We start from the raw sequence: 17144 nt of genomic DNA on the forward strand, positions 1-17144 counted from the left end.
TAACACAATACGTTTGTATCGATGTTGTTATGTCCTGTAAAACGAATTGGTTTTAATTGCAGTTAACAAACGCTTCTCGAGATTAAACGTCCCTTTTCACGTGATCTCCCTTCCATGTGACCAAAAACACTTTTCTGACAGCGAACTGACTGTCACATGATTTCCCTTCAGTCTCTACTCAGCAAATTGCAATGGATTTTAAATTCATTGAAAGTAGTTTAATTCTAATCTGCAGTTTTGTATGTAGCTGTACGTCAAATGTATTGAGCAATGGGTCGGCTCCAAACATTATCATTATGCTTATGGATGACGTAAGTAGATTTATTATTATTATTATTATTATTATTATTATTATTATTATTATTATTATTATTACGTATGAAATTTAAGAAGTTACTTGGAATATCATCAAATAAAGACATCCGGTAATTGAGCTGCCGAAACGAGCTGCCGCGTAGATCGGATTTACTCAGTAAAGTACCTGATTTCTGTAAACTCGTTGGGGGTGCAGACATTTCAAATATAACATTTTATCCGAGCCCTAACTGCCACAAACGATCACCTCCTTAGTTTGAAAGAAAAAAAAAATAGCAAATTGGTCCTCTCAACCACGTAGTAGATGTACTCCCTGTGCAACACCACCTGGAACTTGCTGCACGTAAAGCTTTTGGACCGGCGGCATCAGCTTGTTTGTTTAACAATAGGGTAGATTAAACTGAGAGTTTGCTTTGTAGTTGACAAGTCTCTTGATTGCTTGGTTGCAGATGGGTTGGGGCGATCTGGGAGTGTTTGGTGAGCCTTCAAAGGAGACCCCGAATTTGGACCGGATGGCTGCAGAGGGAATGCTTTTTCCCAATTTCTACTCGGCAAACCCCCTTTGCTCTCCATGTGAGTAAATCGTGGGGTTGACAGTTCAGTGAAAAATACAAATACACAGTTTGAATATCTGGTACCTGCCACGCTCAAGGACATGACCACGCAGCTTCGTTTGCCCAGTGCAACAACAACAAATATTCAATTTCTGTAACCAGCTTCACTACAACAAGCCCAGTGAAGTTGCTGAATAGCGAGAAAACAGACACATTTCATATGGAACAAATTGTAAATCTAGGTACAAGTGTGCTATTTTATTGAGTTTCTTTTTCACAGTCAGTGAGGTGTTTTTTTTTTTTTTTTTTTTTACAGCAGTTTCGCAATATGGGTAGTCAGGGACCAGTAACAGTAATTAAATGGGGACTGTGGTCTTCTGAAATCCTTTTTCTCATATTTCAATGAATAATTTTAAAACAGTAAGCCCTATCTGCAGGGGGAATAGTGGAAATACTCAATATGCCAATAAGGATAATGCTCTGTTAAAATATGCTAATTAGACCTAATTTGGGAATTTGAATAAACTCATTATGTAAATTTAGATCTGCCATTGGGGTTCTTTGTAATTAATATTTAAGCAAATAAGACTCAATCCATGATATCTGTTTGATGCATGCTTACTATAAACCCTAATGCATGCCAGTTAATGGATTTTAAATTTTCAGTATTAAAATATTTTCAGTCTTCTTGAAACCTCAACTAAATCTACATGAGTCCTGGCTGTACAACATTTAAATTACTGAGGCAGGTATCAGTTTTCATTCAAAATTTTAACCTGTTTTTATTGACCTAACATTTTTGCATAGCAAGTAGTGCCCCGTGGTAGGTCAAGTGTTGCAGTTGAGGTTTATTTTGTAATTTTTTAATTTAATTTTGTATTTATTTATTTATTTTTTTACAGCCAGAGCTGCTCTGCTAACCGGTCGTCTACCAATCAGGAACGGATTCTACAGCACCAATGGTCATGCGAGAAATGGTGAGAGTTACTTGCAGCTTATGGAGTGTATTCCTTTTTATGCCAGATAAATTCAGATCATCGTAGGGTCTATCGCTCTGAATGCAACTCATTTACTTATTCTTATTCAGTGTATTCTTAATAATCTTTCATTTTAAAAAATAACACTATTCACACATAAAAATCTGACTCTAATGCACACAACGTAAAAAAAAAACTATTTTATAGTCACAGATTGAGAAAGAGACTTAAGTCCTTAAGCGAAGAAATTAAACACTTCAATTCTAGTTTTATAAGTTAACTGATAGTTTTCATGTTCAAGAATGTAGTAGATCAAATCATTTGAGAATAGATGCCCCATTATTTGAAATGTTGAGCATTATTATTTATTGTTTGGTTTACTGAGAGACATTCAGTAACCAATAATTACAAGTACTTCAGAAAAAACCTTCAGGGTTTACTAGAAAAGCTGCTGTATCCTGTATGTATGTATTGTTCAACATTATCTTTTTTGATATTTTTCATAATGTTCATAATTCAACTGGGGAATACATTTCTCAATTTGCACTCGGTTGGCCAGGAGAAAGAGAATATCAATATAAATGTTGTTGTCTGTTCAGATCATGCTCCCTCCAACAACAATGATGGTGCTTTGATTGAAATGGGTGGTTTATTGTGGGGATAGAAAAAGAGCATTGTTGCAGAAGGGAGCATAATCTGGATACACTACACAGTTTCTAAGAGAAATTATCCCTGGAACACTTGAGTAAAAGTTTAGAAATGTATTCCTCAGGTGACATATGATCGTGATGTATGAATAAAAATATTAAAAGAGTCGTGATTATGTTGAAATGAAAAATATTGTTGTAGTACAGGCAACACAGGATACAGCAAAGGTATCTGTGCTATAAGAAGAATAAGAACTATCGATACAAGAGATATGAAGTGTTCCATCACAGTATTCTAACAGTGACATGTCTTTGTAGCATACACCCCCCAGCAGATTGTGGGAGGGATCCCAAAGGAGGAGATTCTGATTCCAGAAATGCTAAAGAAAGCTGGCTACATCAGTAAAATCATTGGTAAATGGTAAGCTTTTATTTTTTGTGCTAATAAAAGGTTAGATCTAAGAGAGATCTAATGCTCATAGTCTGCACTCGGTACAGGAGGCAGGAGGAAATATGATAGGACACATCAATCTCCAATGTTCCATTATACTTTACACTGGTATATCATTCTTTTATGTCTGTTTATTGACAGTTGTTTTCAATTTTGCTGTGCGCTTGGTGCTAAACTGAGACCACCAGGCTCATTTCCCTTGTAACCTGTTAGATTTAAAGACTTCAGAAATGAAAGGCTGGCATATTATTTATTGGCATCACATGGCACTTGGCACCCAATTTGAAATGACTGCGGGCTTGAATATGTAAATATTGCTAATTTTCATAATCTCTTCAGGCACCTGGGGCATAGGCCGCAGTACCTGCCCCTGCAGCACGGCTTTGACGAGTGGTTCGGGGCTCCAAACTGTCACTTCGGCCCCTACAGCAGCAAAGAGGAAACCCCAAACATCCCAGTGTACAACAACTCTGAAATGGTGGGAAGGTATGATAACAGAGAATATCCCTCGAAAAGGAAAACCTTGTTGATGTGTCCTGCATGTAGCATTGTATCATTACTGTATTTGGTTTAAGAAACAATGTTTCTAATGCTAATTAAGCAAAAGACAGAATTTTGAAGCTGTGGTTATCACTCCTTGAAGTTTTTAGCTGAGAAAATCTAATTGAGAAACAATAAGTATGTGCAATAAAGGGATTCCTTGTATTCTATGGAAATTTTGGCTAATTAGAATCCGTCATGTAAGATTGGCAATAACACCATGCAATTCTTAACATTTTTCAGGTATTACGAAGACTTCATGATTAATAGGAAAACAGGGGAATCTAATCTCACACAGCTCTATCTAGAGGTGAGTTCTAAGAGATCCACATTTAAATGCAAACAGCAGACATTTTATTCAGATTTTGATTGGGGTTCCAGCAGTCCCACTGACTGTTCTTTGCATTGGCAGGAAGCTCTCAGCTATATTAGGAGACAGGCCGCCTCCCATCAACGATTCTTCATGTACTGGGCAGTGGACTCCACCCATGCACCAGTCTACGCCTCGGAAAAATTCATTGGCAAAAGCCAGAGAGGGCGGTGGGTGTCAAGTAATGTATACAACATGGTAAAATCCCTACAAAATATATACGCGTAGTGTAAAGAAAAGCAAAGAACCAAAGTATCTTCAACAGAGGACAATTGTATCAATCAGAGTATTGCCAGTGTTAATATAATATATTTATATATAAGAGCATTTTCAAATCTTTGTTAGCACTTCTTTAAGAAGGGGTGTTGTCTGCTACTTAGTGAACACACAAGACACTTTAAGAGATTGGTAACACTTTTATTTTTTTACCCAGATATGGAGACGCAGTGATGGAAATCGACCACAGTGTGGGGCTCATTCTGAAGGAGCTGCAGACCCAGGGAATCGCAGAAAACACCTTTGTCTTTTTCACGTCAGATAATGGTGCTGCTCTGATGTCGGGCCCTTTACAAGGTATCGATAAATCCCTTTAGTGTGTGTTGGTTCAAGCAGGGTTCAAAGGTGATGAGGAATGTGTTTGTCCCTGAATTACTGTCATGTATTGCATGTAATGAACAGACATCAAGAAATTATATGCCAGTGTAAAATGGAACAGTATGGTGGAACATTGGAGATTGATGTGTCCTTTTATATTGCTTTCAACCTTCTATACTCAGTGCAAACTATGAGCATTAGATCTATCCTAGATCTTTCACCTCTTAATAAATGACCACCATGCACCCATGAATCCTTGATTGCTATTGACCTCTGTTCTGCAACTCACTATTGAGTTTCTCATACCAATATATTATTACTACTATATCCCCAAGCTGGCAGCAATGGGCCTTTCCTGTGTGGGAAGGAGACAACATTTGAAGGTGGAATGAGAGAGCCAGCGATTGCATGGTGGCCTGGGCACATAAAAGCTGGGCAGGTGAGCCTTTGTTTTCATTTTGGATAACTGTTCCCTATACTGTGCTGTAATGTACTAATGTTACCAAAGAAAGAAGGAAGTCACATAATAAGACAGTGTTAATGTGGTTTGTCCAGCAAGTACACTGTAGAGTAAACTCAGTGTGTGATCCAAACTGACCTGTAATCCGATCCATGTTTTCATAATGAAGTGCATGCTGATTGGAGAGGTATAAAAGGCCAAAGCAAAGACAAGACAAAGCATTTTTAGTATGGTACAAATTATGATCACTACTATGAACAAATCACTAATTCAGGTTTACTGTACTGTGATTCTAGATGAGCCTGTAAGAGCATTTAGTCCATATTGTATTGTACTTCAAGCTAGTTCAGATGATTTCACAGGGTCTCCAAAAAATGATAAACACCCCTCTCCAGTCCTTATTATGTGGACCCCCTGCCAACAATTATTATATACCCTCTTGCATATTTCAAATACCGGTACTACCAACATTCAAACCTATGCCAGGCTGATGTCTAATGCAAAAATCAGCATATGCACCTTCCTCCAAATGGGACCATTAAGAGATCCTTCACAATTTACCACATGGGATAAAACTGTACAAATCCAAACTCATTTGATCATTGAAGACATGGAAAAAGACTTGTTTGTCAAAGTTTTTTTCAAAGTAGTCAAATATACTTAAGATTTGAATAAGAAAGTTGTGCAATGAGTCCCCAAGATGTCCCCAAAAGGGGGGATATAGGGGGTCTTCCATGTAAAAGTTTGAAACCATTATGATGCAGTCATACAGTGTGGTCTCGAGACTGCCAGTCTCAGAAAACAAATAATATCCCACCACAGGCCATCCAGAACAGCCTGTCACGCCTGTCCTACTGGAACTCTTTCAAGTCGAAAGAGTTTTTTTTTTTTATTTCTGCTGAATTATTATTATTTTTTTTTAATCCACTAAGCCAGTATGTTCTGCAAATGACTTTTAATTGTATTATTGGTGGCCCTGACACCAGCTTGCACTGCAGGAGGATTTTCCAGGGCTGGGTGCCTCACTGAGTCAGTGGGTGAATTAAACCCTACCCCCAAGCAGATATCTCTCGGGTGTGCACGGAGCTGATAGTGATTTTGAATTGGATGGGGCGGGGCGGGGGGGGGGGGGGGTGGTCTTAAGCATTTAATCTGTTTTTGTGTTTGCTGAGACTGTATAGAGCTGTAATAGGGGTCTGCTGTAGCTAAATATGCCATGCACAAAATGGAATAGGGTAAAATATAGTGCATCAATGCAGAAGGTTCCACACGCAATGCCTAGGTCCCTCTAGTTAAAGAATAACATTTGCCATTCTCTCATTTGATGTGATATCATAGTGTTCTCATCTCACAATTGCTTTTAAAATCTACAAATTCATGCAAGGCAACCAAAATATACCTTAAGTGTGCAATAAGGGGTAATTGCCTTATCTGGATATTTTATCGTGCTTTTCCTACTGTTTAATAATTATGTTGGTATACATATCATAATTATGTATTACTTTGGGTAGTTGTAATATTTCATTCTTAATATGTTTTCTTCACTTTGAAAATTCTCTGTATGTTGGTCTGCTCATATTGGTGTCTCCATGCTTTCGTTATTAGAGTTCTTTTCCAGTTGGAACCCCATTTAGCCCATGCAATCACAGCCTGGTTTACTGGGGGCTAGGCGAATGTCACAGCTGAATATCTCCTCTGTACTGCACACTTTGTCTGGTGCAATGAGAACTGGGGAGCTGTAATAGTGTAGACCAACCTAAAGGAAAGAGCTGCTGTATTGTATATAATACTTTCAGAATATACTTCAAGTGAAGAAAGCTTATTAGAAATATTAATTTAACTTGAGATTTATGCAGAGCCAATTATTCAGTTTGTGCCAATGACATGATTACTTCAATGCCAGTATTTTTTTGAGTGGACACTCGCAGAACTTGGTTCACTTGCATTCTAACTAGGTTCATTCAGGTGAGGTAACAGGGTTTGACACTCCATCTAGTGCTGCACCCAGTCCTGGAGTTCAGGTACATTATTGGAATGGCCAGGTAGGTACTGAGAATAGGACCCTGCTAAATTTGACTAATAAAGACTTAATGTGAGATTGGAATGTGTGGTTTGCATTCCCCTGGTAAGAATAGGAAGGGGGGGGGGGGGTTGCTATCGCCCCAAAGCCAGCGTCACAAAGCCAGCGTCACAATCCCTTTTGTTGGGCTCATCAACTGAGAGACACAGTCAGAATAAATTAGACAGGGATAGCTGGTCTGCTCCTTGTGATAACTTCCAAAAAGGATTATTAAAAATAAAAAAAAACTCGTAAAAAGAAGCATCCTGAAATGTGTTTTCATGGTTTCAAATGACTTTTTCCTTTTTTAGGACGTCCAGGGAAGGTGGGTGGGTGGGTGGGTGGGGGTGTTAGCAGTAATCTTTGTAGTCGGCTTTATTAAATTTCCCTCTTTTGATTTTATTCTTTTTTTTTTCCCCCCCTATTTAAAAAGCTGTAAAGCGCAGATAACGGAATGTGTTGCAGGTCCCTTTCTTACTTGTGCAGTGGCTGGAGGAGAAAAAGGATTCATTTGCATCTGGCTGGTGTTGTGCTGGCTGCCGATAGAGCAGTGCCTGTTGGGTGCAGATAGGGCAGATATCTGATTGTGCGAGCGTCGCTTCCCTTAAAGGATTGCTCAGGAGAGAATGGAATAAAAGATCAAGGATGACAGTGGAAAAAATGCAGTTTTATCTGAAAATAGTTCAAAGTTTATAAATAATACAAAAAAGCTTTCTCCAGGGCTGGGGAACTCTGATAAAAACCAACTACAGTTCCATTTATTTGCTTATTTTTATTTATTTATTTTTTTTAGTTTACAGAGACATTTGTATGGTTTATAATAAACCTGGGAGCAGAGATTATTGAAAAGACTGGTTAAAAACATAATCAAGACATTGGATTAAATAAAAAAATAAAAAAACTGCTCTTGTATTGGGTATTTTTTTAAAGCTGCAGTGTACTATAATCATTTTCATTGCTAAAACAAGATAGCTTGGTGTTTACTACATTCCTAGTTTTGCCTTGCAAAGCAGACTTTTTTGACTTCGCGGCTTGTTTACAACCTTCCATTGGGATTTGATAACGATTATTCAAGATCAAGTGAAGCCACTTGTTACTGTATATGATTGAAGGTTTATCCACTGGTGCAGAAGAGGAATAGTACTTTATGCATGCTGTACAGTATGCAACAGGGATATTAGTGAAGGCTCCCACTTCCTCCCACTTGCGAGTTTGACATAATTGCTCATGCAGTGTTACTTATTGAGTGTAACAGAATCTGAGGACACAAAGAGGTAGCTGTCAGTAACACACATTTTTGATCGATTTAAGTCATGTTGATCTACTTTTTAATGATAGCTTCAATTTTGTAGCTTTGACCATTTGGTACATACTTGTTATTATGTATTGTTATTATTATTAGTAGTAGAAGTAGTAGTAGTAGTATGATTGTTATTGTTCATTGTAGGTCAGCTACCAGTTGGGGAGCGTGATGGACCTGTTCACCACCAGCCTTTCTCTGGCTGGACTGCAGCCTCCAACTGACAGGGAACTTGATGGCCTGGACCTGACCCTCGTCCTTCTGGAGAACCGCATCATTGACCGGTGAGTCCCTGGACTGGAGCTTTCCATGCTGAACTGGGCTTTGTTCAATAAGGTGGATATACACCTAGGAGGTCTGTAATAATGATCTGAACTGCAGATCTTGATACAGTCTATAATCTTTCCGCTGGTGTGCCGTCCTGTGTCACCCCCCCCCCCCCCCCCCCCCCCCCCCCCCCCCCCCCCCCCCCCCCCATCCCTAAATACCCCTGATAAAGTAGGTTTAAGTTTTAGGCCATGTTTAAGGATCCAGCACTGTGATCATTAGCAGTCTTCATTGACTGAGACAGAATATTGCTATACAGGAAAATATGCCCTTGTACTGTAATTGTCTTTCCCACCCGACATGCCCTCAAACTGTGTCATTGGCTGTGCAAAGGAAACTTGGTGTGAAACGACCACCCTCATAGAAGAAGGTTTTCTGCACAGTCCTGAATGAATTAAACAGAGAATGTCTGGTCAGGGTTATTTTAATAAACCTACCAGGTTTTCTGAGGAGTCCAATCACTAATCCCGTTACACACCCAACAGACCCATCTTCTATTATCGTGGCAATGAGATGATGGCAGTGAGGATGGGGCTGTACAAGGCACATTACTGGACATGGAGCAACTCGTGGGAGGAGTTTAAGAAGGTGAGGTTGTCTTTGGTGTTTGTGTGTATGGTACCAAACTGATACTTGTGACTGTGAGGGGCTATTTTCATTTTTTCTAGAAAGGGTATATCACAGTGGTCTACTTTTCACAGAACTGATCAGCCTGATTGGCTGAGATATTGCAAGGCTATATATATATATATATATATATATATATATATATATATATATATATATATATATATATATAATTTAACTGACCCTAATAATGTCTTTCTATCTTTGCTGTGGGGCTATAAATGTTACTAATCTACCATGTTTCATAAATGCTGTCTCTGCCCATTCCATTATCACTTGCATTGTGGGTTATGTGGTTAATTCAGGACTGGCTGTTGTCTAAATTTACTGTAAGTGCTAGACACACTTTTAACATGAAAAATCCCACGGTAATATGTAGCAGAGCTGTATTGCCAGGAAATAACAAATGTCTGATTTTAATTTTTTTATTTACAGTTCTTACACCCTCGATTAGTGCCTTTTTAATTAAACCACAGATGCATAGGGTTTGTAAATGGACTGTTTCAATGATAGGTGTTCAGTATAACAGCAATATGTGGTCTGCTTATTGCTCTAGTTTTGTTTTTAAAATCAAGCTGCAGTTGGATGAATGTTGATATTATTAATGGCTCTATAATACTTACCAGCTACTGGTTTAATAGGATTTTTTCAAAACCATGAGATTTTCAGGACAGGGTAGGATTTGCCTCCATCTTTGACATCATAATGACTTTTTTGTTTCCGGATGATAAAGACCTAAAGCTTTGAGATATTGGCTTCGTACTCAGTACACAGAAGTATTCTGAGATTCTATAGATCAAGTCCCATTTCTGGTGTTTTCTTTTGTATCTTCCCCCATTGTGAAGGCAATTGGTATGGCTTGTTTCTGATTGGTTTTAGGTTTTGTAAGCTATGCTGATTTATGCTTCCTCAAGCAATTCCACAGGAGAAACATAATTACCAAAGAATTTAGTACAGAAACAAAAGAAAAGCATTTGCAAGTGCATCTTTTTGCAACAAATATAAATACATTGTGTAGATGACTGATCTGCTAGAAAGCAGTCTGTGCTGTCTCCTGCTCAACATCACAGCTCAGAATGCAAAGTTAATGCTTCAGATCTGTATTTTCAGAAAATAAAGCTTTGTGCTTTTTTTTCCCCTTTAAATGCAGGATTGTTTTTTACGCCAAGTCGTCCGTGTAAATTGCCCTCTCTTAGAGGGCTCCTGAATCAATAAAGCCTTTCCTTATCAGTTGATGTGAGCTTAAGTGGAACTTCACAAATAATGTCGTCTGATTGCCTATGCGTTACCTGGATGGTGGAGAACTTGCAATTGGCTTTTCTAAAAAAAAAAAAAAAAAAAAAAAAAGTCTCTATCTCTAAATCACCATCTTTCAAGACAGTTAACACATTAGAGGCTGATTGCTACCCAGCTCAGCAGAAAGTGATTTAGGAGCAGTGGGGTGGGGTGGAGGTACAGTTTTGACTTGTGGTTCTGTACTGTGAAATTATTGTAAAAACTGTGGTAAAGCATAGTAAAAACATAAACTGCAACATTTTCTCCATGGTAATCAGGAATTATTTGAAAATGTCATATGCAGTTGCCTGTAAGATTATGGGCTTTTATATTGGCGTGAGGTCAAGTTTTCATGATGCAGATGGACACATGAAGAATTTTCCGCCGCTAGTAGAATTCAGCAGCAAGCCTGACTCTGATCTGTTCGGTCAACAGAGTTTGGAAGTTCGAGCAACTTTACTCGAGGCCTGTTTTCCTGCTATTGATAATCGTACAGGATGACATTGAAATACGTTCTTCAGTTCTAATTGTCTTCCATAGATATGTGTGATAAAGATCAGACAAAGTAACAACCAGCACTACCTAGTGATGTGCCACTTCGAATCAGGATTCTTTTTTTTTTTTTTTGGCAATACACTGCTGTGCACTAGGTGGTGCTGGTGCTTACCAATATAAAAACACTAGCTGATCTAGCCTGGCCGCTATGTCTGTGGCTGGCCACTTGAGCTAGAGAACCATTCTTTAACTCATGGTCAGAGAACATTAATGCAGACTCACAATATCTGAGTAATTGCAGTAAGGTAAGAGGACAATTAAAATCCAAACAGTATTTAATATGAAGCTATTTAATCTTTAAGAAACTTCAACATTGCTCTTTTTTCAGTTACCTTGATAATTAAAGTTCTTTAAGGTAATATATTTAACATGACTTGCTTGGTCAGTTTCTTGTTGTGTATGCCCGGTCTCTCCCAGAGGCTGCGTGTCTGCAATCCTCCAGCTGAACACTCAGTTAATATTAGCAGTGTTTTCCACATTGGCACCCTGGTGATCGAAGGCAGCCTAATAGCCCTGAGAGCCGGCAGGTTAGGAGTTTATTCTTTACAGTAGGGCTGTGCAGCATACAGGAGAAAGGGTGGGCTTGGGTGTTTGGGTTCTGTCAGATATGCTTGCAGCTGTCCAGTCCTGGGAATTGAGCCCTGCAGGACAGGAGGTAGGGAGGAAGAATCTAAAAAATTTCTCTTGCCAGCCTTATTTGGTACGCACGTGCTTTTTGTCCTGATTCAAGGAGGTGGACTAAAGGGAGGCTGTTGAAGAAGACTAATCTCTTCCACCAGCACTCTTCAACCCAAGTTCTTAATTGTTTCCCTGGGGGATAGGTTTGTTGCATAAGCTCCAGCAACTGTCAATAAGTCAGTACCAGTCGTATTGTACTAACATGTAATTCATTTAGGTAATCTCAGAGTTTTGGTTCTTCACATATTTATGCAATAGTACTGCACTCCTACAAGTTATTGCAGTGCCCGTGGCATTTCCTATTTCATTTTATTTCAATTTTATTCTGTAATGTAATTCTTCACTTCGTACAGGGGATCGATTTCTGTCCCGGGCAGAGCATACCCATAGTAACCAGCCACACGCAAGAAGAACACACCCAGCAGCCAATCATCTTCCACTTAGGGCGGGACCTGGGGGAGAAATATCCAATCAGGTGAGAGAGGTCAAGCTAAGAAAACATAGTACCCAACAAATCCTGTCAATTAGCATTACACAGTAATAACAGTAAGTATATGGTTTAAGTCAGATACAATTGATTGTTCAGTCCCTTGGGGGGTAAGATGAGCAGTTTAGTCTCTGTCTCAAGTTCTCGGTATCTCTTTTTGAGAATTGTGTGGGAGCTTTGTGATGACTGTCCCCAGAGGGCCTTGTGACCTAGAAGAATTTAAACTCAGACCTCCAGAGCTGACAGGCTTTTGCATTGACCCACAGCACCACCAAACACCTGATCAGAATTCTGCGAGGCTTCCTTCTTGACAGTTATTGATACAATGCAGTTCTCTTTGTAGTCTGATCTGTTTTCCTGGAGGAGCTTGTCAGAGGAGTTGAAATCAATTCCCTCAATCAGACCCTGGCTTATTAAGCGCATCTCTGAGTGATTGAGAATCACAGGCATTTACCAGTTGCTCCTGTCCAAGACGAACGACTTTTGAGTCAAAGTATTTCTTTAGTAATTGAGAAACAAACAAAATAAAAAAAAATTCTGCAATTCAGCTGGTGCTGGCCACTCAGTGTTTAATACTGCACTGCTGAATCTGAGTGCAAGAATTGGGTTTGTTTCACCATGTGCGCAAGTCTGTTAACCTATTCATAGTTGATTTGCTGCATTTTTCGTACTATACCAGCCTCAATGTAATACACACAACCTTGCCATCATGTACTGCTTCATTGTTAATATATAAGTTACACAAATCCAACTATAAATTGTTTCTATTCATAACAAAACTATATTTTGTCCATTTGCATTTTTTTAGGGAAAAGGGTTGATGAAGAGAATACCGGTAAATGGCTGAGATTATGGTGTTGATGTTTTCAATTTACTTTGCAGTTGAAGGGAATTCCAAAAGGTGCCTCAGGTATTTTTTTTTAAGTAACCAGACCATTATTGAGAATAAAGCACGGTTTGTGTCGAGTGTGTTACTTGTAGTGGCATAGCTGGTGAAACTGGCACTCCGGTTGTCTGAAAGACCCTCAAAAGTCTAAATAGGATGGCTTTTTTTTTCTAATCAACCCATGCCCTTCTTCTCCCACCTCCTTTATTTGGTACAAACAGTCAATAGTTTTGATGGAGTGGTGAATTACCTGCGTCCCTGGAGGGAGGGGTGGTGGTGGTGGTGGGGGGAGTGAGGTGAAGGTATGCGCTTATCTGCTCAGCTGCTTCTCTCAGCAGGGGTGACCGCAAGGTCATGTTACTTCAAACCCATTTTCCAAGTCCCACCTGAGCTAATTTACTGCAAGCCCCTGGTGGCTCACCCATTAGCCAGCCCACTGTCACACTGTTCACGCTCCGCTCACTGTCAAACCTGCTCCTAATAGGGATGCACAGGCCTGCCGGCTACCCAGCAAAGCAGCAGCAATTTCTCATTGTCTACTCTGAAGGTGTCCAGTGCTGGTTCCTAGGGCTGTTAACGTGCACCCAAGAAAACCATGCAAACAGTGAAATTCTCTGCCCAAATCTATTCAAATCTATTCAATTTAAAATCAGAACCAGGCTTTGTCATTTTATATTAAAAGAAATCCATGTATTATTAAAAATATACATTATAAACAACAAAAACACAAAAATAAAATGTTTTTCATCCCTAAGTAATTATACACAGCTTACTATCAAAAGATTATTACTGCACAAAAGACTGTGAGGTAATATAAAGCAATATAATTAATTGTTCCTATATTGCTATCAATCAACAACCTCCCACACTCCCCTAATGGCATAACACTGTAGGTAATAAGCTTGCATTTTGCTTTAATTAAAATTGCTAAGTCCTTTTGATTTTCTTGGTGTAGTCACACACACACTGCCGGTAGCTAATGCACACTGAAGCCTCATCTGCTGAAGACAAGCGTTTTACCCGCAATCAGGTCCCTTCACCGAATCATTAAATTGCTTAATTTCCAGGAGAGAAAGAGAGGTCGTTAAAGGCCAGAGCTGTTTGATTGTCTCTTCAGCTCCATTCTCTCTATTTGTGATGTGTGTGTGTGTGTGTGTGTAATCAGTCAAGTTTCACACCGAAGCTGAAATGTTCTCCCTGCACTCCCTTTGGGTGTTATAGATTAAAAATCACTAGCTCGCTTCTGTATTTTTTTTATTATTCCTACCTCTTTACGATTTCTATAGTGGAGCAGAGGTTTTCAGATATTTTCACAGATTTGTTTTTACAGGAAACCAAAAACTCAAAAATAGATAAAAGAGGAAACAGTCACGACCTTGGACTGGAGAGTAAGTTGAAGTGGGTTGTTAGTGTGTGATTTATAATTTTACCTTATTGTTTTAGATTCCTTGGTGTCTGTTTGCTACTTTATTTATCGGAGAGCCAACCTTCACTGTCCACATTCCCCAAAAATGGTTTTAACTGATATGACACACGGCCTCCTTGCCTCCCATCAGCCCTGGAAAACTGTTTGCCCCTGAATCACATTGTTAGCCATTTCAATGTTATAATTCAGGAAGCAAAACCGAGATTAAAAAAGGAATTGCCTTCAAAATGTGCTTTTCTTTCACACTGCTGAAGGTTCTAGCTGAAAAATTTGTCAAGTAGACTGCCTATTTTATAATCTATGACTATGATTGAGTGTTTTTGAAGTTACAAATGAACAACCTATTGTACAGTGTTATAATTCAGGTTAACACATTATTGATACCAGGTACTGTAGCTGGTTGACAGAGTTTTAACATTGTACTTATTCAGTTATAATTTCGCGTTATAATAAAACAAATAACCTGTCACAAACAGTGTTACAGCAGTGAATGCATATGTGAAGAGGGTAAGTAGGTGCTATTTTAGGTGCTTCAAATAAGTCTCAGAGTCCAGGTGACAACTGTGCCTCGGGTTATTATGATTAACCTGACAAGTTCAGTCACACGTATGGGGAGAGGGTCCTCCGGTTAATCTCGAGCTCTGTGTGTGTGGTGGTGGTGGGGGGGGGGGGGGGGGGGGGGGGGACACAGGTGCTGCCAGCATTCACATTATGATTCAGAGTAATTGCTCTGCTGTGATTTCATTTTTCGAATTCCCCCCCCCCCACTTAAATCTACAGGTCCTGCTGAGTGAAATGCAAGTATAACGCATGTCGGCTCTGCATTCTGCCTAATAAATCTAATAAAGCTAATAAATCTCAGAGGTCTTCACTAGTGTCTTTAACACGTAATTGAGAACACATAGTGAACCATCTGCTGCTATGATCATTTGGGATTATTTTTCTGTTGCTTCAGTTGGTTTTATATTAAGATAATGTAAGACAGAGCAACCTTTTTGGATACATGAGCCATACCAGTGACCAGGGAGTTTTTTAACAAGCCGTGACAAAACACAAAAATCTTCAGTATTGTTTTAGCATTTTAACTAAGAAAATGTATTGTCCAGCCCTCACCTCCTAATCAAGAGAGCCATACTGTGGAGCTCAGTGAACCTTAAATGGCCCAGGAGCCATTCGTTAGACAGCCTTATTGTAGGGTAACTGTTACAGACCCTGCTTTCAGGAACAAATTATGACACAACAATGAATCCTGATTGATATGCATTGCTTTCTTGCCAGAGAGCTCTTGTGTGACCACAGCACTTATAAGGCAAGATATGGGTGACAAATGCCACTGCTGTTTGTGCATCAGTGACAGTTTGCCTTAACTCTGCTAGTTTGTTTCCTTGCTGTTCCAGTGTCAGCAGTGCTGAGTACCAGGCTGTGCTGAAGCAGATCTCCCCAGTGGTGGAGAAGCACAGGAAGGAGCTGATTCCAGGAATGCCACAGCTCAACATGTGTGACCTGGCAGTCATGGTAAGAACATTAAGATTGATTCTTCCAGAAAGAGCGTAAAACCAATGGATGTACTTAACAAACATCCCAAGCGAAAATATTTGATCGGGAACTGACTGGGCTGAGCATAATGAACGTATTGTCTAATATTTTGTTTGTACATTGTATGGTGGGGTTGAGTACATACTGTACTATGTAGTACTGTATAGTATAAATTGAACTTGATGTATAGAAACAATTGTCCTCTCCCAGATAAATGCATTTTGTTGCAGCGTAACACAGCCCCCTAGTGGCTCTTGATTTTAAAACTCTTCCAAAGTGATGGCTAAAGGACATTTCTCCTACCAAAAACAAGGTTCTTGAAATCCGTTATTCCATGCATTAAGACCATGTAAACTTTTTGTTTGAAATATTTTTAAACTTAAACTTTCATCAATGACTGATGCATTCATTTCACAAAATATGGCATATTTGTGTTCTATAACTTTCTTTCTCTCGACAGAACTGGGCTCCTGCGGGCTGTGAGAAGCTGGGAAAGTGCCTCAAAGGTCCAGAGACCAATCCCTGGAAGTGTGAGTGGCCACACTGATAATCAGCTGTCGGCACACTGGACTCCCAGAGTGGTCTCTGCACTGCTAGTGTCTTCTGTTCAACTTCATACAGGTCCTGAAACTATCTATATGTCTCGGAAATATGAAAAAACCTTTAATTTGTTAAAAAAAAAAAAAGAAGTTATTCTGCTTTATGCATGGATGTAACTCTAAACCAGCTTGTAAAATAATGGTAGAAACAAAGTTTATACACAGTGACACAGTGAGAATTGTGTTTCTTTTATATTTATGAGCCAAGGTGTATGATATTTTGCCTGTGAAAGCTATGATCTTCAAGAATTTCTACCTGGTGTACTGTAAGTAGTTTTTCTTGTGTACAATACTAGAATGACAACTGAGTGAAGTTCTAATTTTTGATTTGTACATCATATATATATATATATTTTTTATATTTGTATACTTACTGTACCAACTTCAAACATAAAAAGCAGTATGTTCTCCTTTTCCTGTGAACATTAACGTGGTAAATTACTGTTTCATATTTTAGCATAATAAATACATTGTCTACTAA

The 17144-nt window shown here is 39.0% G+C and overlaps 1 protein-coding gene across 1 annotated transcript; it reads left to right on the top strand.

Annotated features, from left to right (window-relative positions):
* Positions 1–110: 110 nt before the first annotated feature.
* On the top strand, positions 111–17144 carry galns (galactosamine (N-acetyl)-6-sulfatase). Its single transcript, XM_041268434.1, has 14 exons — positions 111–311; positions 765–888; positions 1772–1846; positions 2812–2914; positions 3284–3430; positions 3728–3794; positions 3897–4024; positions 4288–4427; positions 4784–4887; positions 8415–8551; positions 9080–9182; positions 12083–12204; positions 15926–16043; positions 16525–17144. Exons 1-14 carry the CDS (start codon positions 192–194, stop codon positions 16609–16611), a joined length of 1575 nt encoding a protein of 524 aa, XP_041124368.1. The 5' UTR covers positions 111–191; the 3' UTR covers positions 16612–17144.

The sequence above is a fragment of the Polyodon spathula genome, chromosome 13, assembly GCF_017654505.1.
Source record: "Polyodon spathula isolate WHYD16114869_AA chromosome 13, ASM1765450v1, whole genome shotgun sequence".
NCBI classification, from domain to species: Eukaryota; Metazoa; Chordata; class Actinopteri; order Acipenseriformes; family Polyodontidae; genus Polyodon; species Polyodon spathula.

Excerpts from the sequence above, each read along its gene's own strand:
- galns (XM_041268434.1), top strand. The coding sequence starts at position 192 with ATGGATTTTAAATTCATTGAAAGTAGTTTAATTCTAATCTGCAGTTTT. Across the intron at positions 3,795-3,896 it reads TCACACAGCTCTATCTAGAG|GAAGCTCTCAGCTATATTAG; the intron begins GTGAGTTCTAAG and ends TTGCATTGGCAG. Across the intron at positions 16,044-16,524 it reads TGTGTGACCTGGCAGTCATG|AACTGGGCTCCTGCGGGCTG; the intron begins GTAAGAACATTA and ends TTCTCTCGACAG.